The 8,860-nt window shown below is 37.6% G+C and overlaps 1 protein-coding gene across 1 annotated transcript in view; it reads left to right on the top strand.

Annotated features, from left to right (window-relative positions):
* The window catches only part of LOC102257669 (probable ATP-dependent RNA helicase DDX60), an 88,050-nt gene that overhangs the window by 46,839 nt on the left and 32,351 nt on the right, over positions 1-8,860 (top strand). Inside the window, exons 20-21 of the mRNA XM_014535219.1 lie at positions 4,902-5,017; positions 6,039-6,178. Of these exons, the coding sequence (XP_014390705.1) occupies positions 4,902-5,017; positions 6,039-6,178 (256 nt within the window). The remainder of the gene's footprint in view (positions 1-4,901; positions 5,018-6,038; positions 6,179-8,860) is intronic.

The following is an 8,860-nucleotide window of genomic DNA, read 5'->3' as shown; positions in this document are numbered from 1 at the left end:
GCTGGGGCCTAAGGGAGAAATGATTTTAGAGGAAGCGCAGCAGCTTGCGGGTGCAGGAGGCCTGGCTCCCAGGTCCAAAATCAGAAAAACAGCTCAGAAAGGAAACCTGAAGAAAGCCCCGGAAGTACCCAAAGGAAAGAAAGGTCTGAGCGTCTCCATGGAAGAGCAAAAAGGCGTGGCACACAGCAAGATGGGCGGCTCTGGAAGTGAAAAGGAGCATCAGGAAAGGGGCCAGGACCAGGACCAGGACGGCTCCTCAGGAAGAAACACGCCCCCCAACATCGCCCAGAGGTGGACAGAGACCAGGAGTGACCGGCAAGTCCGGAACGAAAAGTGAAGGAGGACAGCTGGGCACCCGACAGCAGCTGGGCGTGTGGTTTGTGGGAAGGAGACAGAGCCACGCCGGGGTCCCGTCTCCCGGGGGTGCTCCAGCACCACGAGCTTAGACTCGGATAACACAAGCAAGCATCCCAGGTTTTAAGGCCTCACTGAGTGCTTGACCTATTCTTTTAAAAAATATTTTTAACACATTTCAATTTCAAGAAGTAAAAACAAAACCAAGAAAGAAAAACTACGCTTTCGGAGCCTGAACATCCACAGGAACTTCAGCGCCATCCCGAGCCGCCGGCCGCCCCAGCTAGGGATCCAGGCCTGCCATCTGCCACCAGGGGAGCAGGCCTAAGCCAGCAGTTGGTTATCTCCCGAGGGGTCCCAGACTGTGAGAGGGCACAGGTTGGGCTGAGGGACCCCCCACCCCCCTGCCAGTGCACGAAATTTTGTGCATGGGGCTTCTAGTTGTGATTATAGTTATGATAGATTATTTTTACACAATAGGTCATTTTGGACACAAATAGATCATTTTAAACAATTAGGTCTCTAAATTTTTCTATAGATTCATTGCAGTCGCAATAAAAACTCAGATTTTTTTTCCTGTCCTTTTGTGGTATTTGTATGTGTGACTGTGTGTGCACATTTGAGTGTTGTGGGGAGAAAACTGATTACCTGATTCTGAAACTCACATGGAAATGCAAAAGGGAAAAAGTAATCAAGACTCATTTGAAAAAGAAGATTAAAGTAGGCCAAAAAATGCATTTAAAAAAGAAGATCAAGGTAAACAAACTTGCTTTATCAGGTATTGGGATTTAATTGTAGACCTATGATAATGGAGTGATATCTTTGGAAACAGGGATAAAAATATAGACAAATCAGCCAGCATTAGAAATAGAACCAGGTACAGACATTTTATTTAAAACAAAAACATGGCACTGGTAACAGTATTGGAAAAAAATGGAAGTCAATATGGAAGAGGAAAAAAAATAGATTTCTTCCTCACCTCATACATAAAATCAATTTCAAATGGTTTAAACACAAAAATGTAAAAGGCAAATTGATGAAACTTTATGTTATTTGAAGAGAATATCTTCATTACTTAGGAGTAGAGAAAGACCTCTTAAGCAAAAACTTGAAAAGCACAAACTATGAAAAACAGTTTAACAAATTTATATTAAAATCAAGAATTTTTATTCATCGAAATATATAATTAAGATAATGAAATTATAAGCCACTGAGTGGGAAGTATTTGTAATTTATAAACTGGCAAAGACCTCTCTTTCAAAATATATAAGGATTTCTTTAAAATATTAAAAGAAAAGGCAATCACAAAATGAGATTTTCCAATGTCTAATATACCCCTGAAAAGAAACTGAACTAAATTAAAAATCACAATGAAGCACACCAATGAGGCAGTAAAGGTGGGAATCTGACAGTGTCCCTGTTGTGGAGGAAGTGGGGTGATGGGAAGGCCCGTACACTGCGAGCAGGAGGCCCCTTTGAAAGTCCTTTTGACAATATTTAATGAAGATGACCATACTTTATGAACAAGGAATTCCCATGAAAGTTATATACCTGAGAATTAGAAAAAAAATAAAGATTTAAGATTTTAAAAAAGGAGACAATTTAAGAACCCTCACTCATGTTAAGAGTAGCAACTCAAATGTCTATTTGAGTGGAAATAATAACAAAATGTGGTATATTTATACAACAGAATACATAGATCAATGAAAATAAATATTGGAAAATAAATGGTAGAATAACCTTAAAATTGTAATGTTGAGCAAAGGACACATGCTATATAATTCAAATGAAAAAACCCTACAAAACCAGGAAAATCAACTTATATTGTTTGTAAACAGACATGTATATATGTAAAGAAGTATAATGAAAACCAAGTGATAACTTTAAAATAACAATGTTACCGCTGAAGAAGGTTGTTCTAGCATGGACTTCAGAGATACTGGGAATATTTGTCTTAATTTATGAGGATGTTTGCTTTACTTAGTTAATCTGAATCATACTTTGTTAATATGAAAATATATTTTATACAATTATTAAATGTTACATTCACAATAAAACAAAGGTTAAAAAAGAATGCGAAGATTCAGTTAGATCAGGGGAACCTCTTTTTTTCTGCCAAGGGCCATTTAGATATTTATAACATCATTCACAGGCCATACAAAATTATCAACTTAAAAATTAGCCCCCTATATTTGGTCAAACATTGAATTAACTCATCCCTAATGCTTGGCAGGGTCAGATCAAATTATTTTGTGGGCCTTATATGGGCCTTCAGGCCAGACGTTCTCCACCCCTGAGATATAAATAATTCTATTACACATATTGCTATACATAAAATGTTAATAGCTAACTGTCCAGCTATAATGCCATTTATTCTGCAGAAAAACACAATAAAGTAGTTACTATTTTTATGGCTACTGAACTGAGACAAAGGGAGATGAACTTTACCCAGTTCACCCACGTTAAGTGCAGAGCCAAGGTTAGAACACAGGCAGCCTGCTTCCATTTCCTGAGCTTTATTGCCGCACAGACACACAGAGGTATCTATCTGTACATGTAAAAAGATGAGATTAATTGTCCTGTAACATAACAATGAAGGAAAAAAAAACCTGCAGAATGTTTATTTTAAATCTTGTCTTTTGCATCTTTAGTTAAAATACTGAAGAATCCTTATTAAGTTTCACTTCATCACTATAAATTTCACATGCATCTGCAAACTATTGGCCCTTCAAATACACACTTTATTGAAATGACCTTGTTATCAGTATATTTCTGATGTTATATACATGTTTTTCTTTTTCTCTTTTCTCTCTGTTTTGACTAAAAGCTTTTTAAAATAAATACTTTTATTGATTTCAGAGAGGAAGGGAGAGGGAGATAGAAACATCAATAATGAGAGAAAATCATTGATCAGCTGTCTCCTGCAGGCCCTACACTGGGGTTCTAGCCTGACACCCAGGCATGTGCCCTGACCAGGAATTAAAACATGACCTCCTGGTTCATAGGTTGATGCTCAAAAACGGAGCCATGTGAGCCGAGCTTGACCAAAAGCTTTTTTTTTTTTTTAATATATTTTTATTGATTTCGGAGAGGAAGGGAGAGGGAGAGAGAGATAGAAACATCAATGAGGAGAGAGAATCATCAATCAGCTGCCTCCTGCATGCCTCCTACTGGGGATTGAGCCCAAAACCTGGGCATATGCCCTTGACTAGAATTGAACCTGGGACCCCTCAGTCCACAGGCCCACGCTCTATCCACTGAGCCGAACTGGCTAAGGCTGACTAAAAGATGTTTGAAAGCTTCTCTTTACTTTTCCAAAGTACTTCATAGTGGATAAATGCTTCATAAATAAAGGCTTCAGTAAAAATCAGAAATTAAGCATAAACAAGACTTTTGAAATTGGGTTCTCATTCTATAAATACTAGAGGCCCGATGCACGAAATTCCTTCAAGGGGCTTGGCCCTCGCAGCTCCAGCTTTGTCCGGAAGGTCATCCGGAAGGACATCCAGAAGGTCATTTGGCTTTCCAGTCTAATTAGCATATTGCACTTTTATTATTATAGATAGGCTATAATTACATAAGAATCTAATTTTACTAAATACAGGTTTATTGTTAGCTGAAAATTTTACAAAGATTATTTTAAATCAAGTCTTTTAAAATTGTTCTGGCTTTCATATATTATTACTAAAGGCCGAGTGCACGAAATTTGTGCAAGGGTATAGTCCCTAGGCCTGGCCAGCGATCAGATTCCCCGCCTCCCCACCTCCTTCTTCCCTCGCTCCCTCAGCACCCCGCTGCTGCCGCTGGTCATCTGCCATTTTCCACGCCACCTCCTGGTGGTCAGCACATGTCATGGCTAGTGATTGAACTCCCAGTTGAACTCCCGAGGGGACACTTTGCATAATATATATATATATTAATTGTCCATATCATTGTATCAAACTAATAATGAATGAACTAATATTCACCCCTTTTATAGTCAGGGGACTAGGCTTTCTCTAGATTTCTAACTGGTACAGGATAAGTGCTCTATGTATATTTATAGACGGAAGCCTGGGGAAGTGAATTTATTTCAAATTAATTTGTTTTATAAACATTTTTATCTGTATTTCAGTGATAGGATGAGTGATACATGAGTAAAATGTTGTATTTTTATAGCGATTTTTCATCATCTTATTTTTTTGTGGTAATTGCTATAATTTAGCCAATATTTCATTTGTAAACAAGACTTACAAAGTGTGTTTTTTTGCTCAATTTGTTTTTTCTTATAAGCATTATTACCATGACATGTGATAATCTTTTTCACAGTTCAGCTATCATCATGCATAATAGAACAAGTCATCTCTCAATATATTATTCTCAAATCCAGTTTAAGTCACCTCAAAGTCATGTTGGGATCCTTGATCAAAAACTTTGTCAGGGGTGAATGAACATTACTGAATGTGGAGAGAGAAGGAAATAATAAGTTCTGGTAGCATAATCTATTAGTATTTGGGGGGGAAAAGTGGAACTGACTTAATACTGAGTTTATTTAACCACATTGCCAGGTTCACTGTCTTGGGGGAGAAATTGGAGCAGAAGTTTGGGAGCATCTTCTTGTTATGATTCGATGTCCCTTTCTGGCACTTTCTGCTACTATCAGTAATCCTGAACATCTCACTGAGTAAGCCTGTGATTTGTATTCATTTAATTGCTATTAATGGTAATAATTAATAATACAGTCAGAGATTAAAGTACTCTTTAAAACAAAACAAAAACTCTCTTCAAGTAAGACTTATTCTCTTCAAATTTTTTTATAGATAACTAGAAGACATTTGCACTCATCCTTTGACTAGATGTAACTAATATACTGGTTCTTCAAGAACGTTGTGTGAGAGTGCTTTAATTTCCTGTTTATAGCTTGATATTTGGATTCTCAGAGAATAGCATATGGCAGTTTAGAACCATCCTTCCAATAGGCTATGCCCACTACTTTCCTATGCAAAACGCCAAAAATGGTTTTAAAAATTAGTCAACACATATAGCAGAAATGGATACACCCATTTAATTGGGTAAATGAATTTAATAAGAAACCTCAAAGTATCAGTTCTTGGTGATTGCATAAAAGTAATAACTGATTAAACTGTGAGTATAAATATAGTTTGAGTATGCATAAAATGTAGAGAAGATTTTTATTCTCTTAAAATCAACTAGAGGCTCTGTGCATGAAAATCATGCGGGGGGGGGGGGCGTCCCCTCAGCCTGGCCTGCACCCTTTCGTAATCCGGGACCACTGGCTCCGAATCACTCACCTGCCTGCCTGCCTGATCGCCCCTAACCTCTTGCCTGCCTGCCTGATTACCCCTAACTGCTTGTCTGCTTGTCTGATTGCCCCTAACCCCTCTGCCTGCCTGCCTGATCACCCCTAACCACTCACCTACCTGCCTGATCACCCATAACCACTTGCTTGCCTGCCTGATTGCCCCTAACTGCTCGCCTGCCTGCCTGATTGCTCCTAACTGCCTCTGCCTCAGCCCCTGCTGCAGTGACTTCATCCAGAATGACGTCTGGATGGTCGTTTGGCTGTCCAGTCTAATTAGTATATTACGCTTTTATTATTATAGATGTTTAATGATTTTTCTCAGAAAACAAATGATGTGGGGTTTTTTCTGTGATAATAATACCTTTCTTTTCTTCATAACTAGATGGTTGGTGTTAATTAAAAGATACTGGCAACATGTCGAAAGCAAAATGGAAAATTCTAGTTCATTGCAAAATGTCTTGAAAGTTTCAAAGAAACAACAAAGAAAAAGAATAGAAAAGCCATCCTACAGAGTTAGACTGGGTAAGACTATCTTAACTAAGAGAAGGGGGTGCTCAGAATTATTGAGCACACTCTATGTGCTTGCAATATATTAAAGTATCTTCCATAAGTAAAAGAATTTGATTTGGACTACAAATCTGAAGGGAAATCAATTTTTTGCAAATTTTATTTTATTTTTCCCCATCACCACTTATTCTCCCCATACCCCCTCCCACCGTCCTTGCTCTCCCTCTCATAATCACCACCCTGTTGTTAATGAGTTCTTTCTCTCTTTTTTTGTTCAATCTCTTCACCCACTCCAGGCCCACAACCCCTACCCAACTGCTATCAGCCATATAAGTAGAACAGTTTGATTCTTACTACAAATCTGAAGGGAAATAATTTTTTTCCTATCATATTTCATTCATATGTGGGATCTAATGAACAATATGCACTAATAAGCAAAATAGAGACAGACTCATAGACAGAGAGGAAATTTTGTTTTAATATACAGAGAAAATTAAATAAGAATCTTAGCTCTAGAAGATTAATGACATGCTGAAGTTCACAGAGCTAATGGTAGATCTAATAAACTTGAAGATCAAGCTCTTTGCAAATATGATCTATTTTGAAATAATGAATGTGAATTCCTCTACAATTCTGTATGGTTAAAGATGGAATTATAGCACAGATAAATGTTTCACTCCCTATATTGTAAAAAAAATAATAATAAAGGCAAAAGCATGCCTAGAGGGCAGTTCAGTTTTGGTTTCCTGAAAAACCTTTGCTTCAAAATATACTGTTCCACTTATGGTCTAATTCTGTACTATTAGTCCCATTTCAGACTACAGGAGTCTTTCTTTTCATGAATTTTCTTGACATTTGGATTATTCATTGTTTCTTAAAACTTGCATTTGCTTTTTTAAAAAAATATATTTTATTGATTTTTTTGCAGAGAGGAAGGGAGAGGAACAGAGAGTTAGAAACATTGATGAGAGAGAAACATCAATCAGCTGCCTCCTGCACACCCCACACTGGGGATGTGCCTGCAACCAAGGTACATGCCCTTGACCGGAATCGAACCTGGGACCCTTCAGTCCGCAGGCCAACGCTCTATCTACTGAGCCAAACTGGTTTGGGCATTGCATTTGCTTTTTTAATTTGTTTTCCTGTAATGACCTCTTATCTACAGTTGACCAAATTCTATCTATTGATTATTTAATAGATATTGTCTAGAGGCACAACTGAAATGCAACCTTAATTCTTTTAGTTCAAGTTCAATAGTATGTCCTACATTATGACATATTCTAATGTCTATTATAACTATTTTAATGTCTTATTTTCCTTGAGAAGCACTAGACATTATATATGTGTGTGTGTGTGTGTCTACAAAGATATATATTTACCTCCATGCGAATATGACTAATATATATATGAAAATAGTAATGTGTTAAATGTTATATATACATATATATTTAATCTGTATCATGGTGTCCTTTATTTTACATATACTCTAAATGTTTTAAAACTGAATTAATGAATGTTTCTGTACATTATATACTTGAGACTGTTTTCATGAAAATTCTATGAAGTACTATAAAATCATATTTTTCTGGCTACTTTCAATGGAAAGCTACAGGTCCCCATATATGACACTATGCTTTCACTTAACAAATATTCAAGTTCCTGATGTGTGCTGGGTTCCTTTATTGTCCCTAGAGTTACAATAGGAAGCAAACTCTTTGCTTATCTGGAGCTTAAATTTTAATGTGGACATAAAGATTAAACAAGATGAATAGTAAATAAAATTAAATAAATAACATGTTAGGTAATGGTAAGTGTTAAAAAAAAATAAAGCCAGTGTAATATTAATAGAGATATTTAGAATATCAGCTTCTTTGATTACAGAAAATAAATGGGGTGGGGAGGGGGGAAGAAAACACATGTTCTTTCTTTGACCTGGTAATATTATTCTTAAAGATAGAGAGATAATACAATAATAACAGTAATAGTGATAACCAATGTTCCTAATTAGTTGTATGTCTAAATATCTATTATTTATCCCAGACCCCATTACACAAGGCATGCTTTACAAAAATACATAGATATATAAATTATAAAATCATAAATAAATACCAGGAACCAAAAACTATGATCCTATCTAATAAAAGAGAAACATGGGTAATTAGCCGTACATCCGCTACCCTTCCCATTGGCTAATCAGGGTGATATGCAAATTAACTGCCAGCCAAGATGGCGGCCAGCAGCCAGGCAGCTTAAAGTGAACAGGAGGCTTGCTTCCTTCAGTGATGGAGGACTCCAACATTCCCCGCCTGCCACTGCCGGCCTCTGAGCTACAACTCTAACCAACTATGTTACAAATATAGAAGCTAAACAAAACCCCAGAAACCTGCGTTAGTCAGCTGGCCGCAACATTGTATCAAATACAGAAGGTAAACAAAGGCCAGAAACCTGCTTTCAGCAGCCGAGGCCTCAGAGCTAAAGCTGGCCCAAAATAAAAAAAAAGAAAGAAAAAAAGGAGCGGTTGGGAGCTTCAGTCACCCGCCAGCCTGAAAAAAGCCCTCAGCTCCTCAGCCAGACTGGCCAGGCACCCCAGTGGGGACCCCCACCCTGATCCAGGACACCCTTCAGGGCAAACCAGCCGGCCCCCACCCATGCACCAGGCCTCTATCCTATATAGTAAAAGGGTAATATGCCTCCCAG

The sequence above is a fragment of the Myotis brandtii genome, unplaced genomic scaffold (assembly GCF_000412655.1).
Source record: "Myotis brandtii unplaced genomic scaffold, ASM41265v1 scaffold14, whole genome shotgun sequence".
NCBI lineage: Eukaryota > Metazoa > Chordata > Mammalia > Chiroptera > Vespertilionidae > Myotis > Myotis brandtii.
This window is presented reverse-complemented; position numbering and strand designations above follow the sequence as displayed.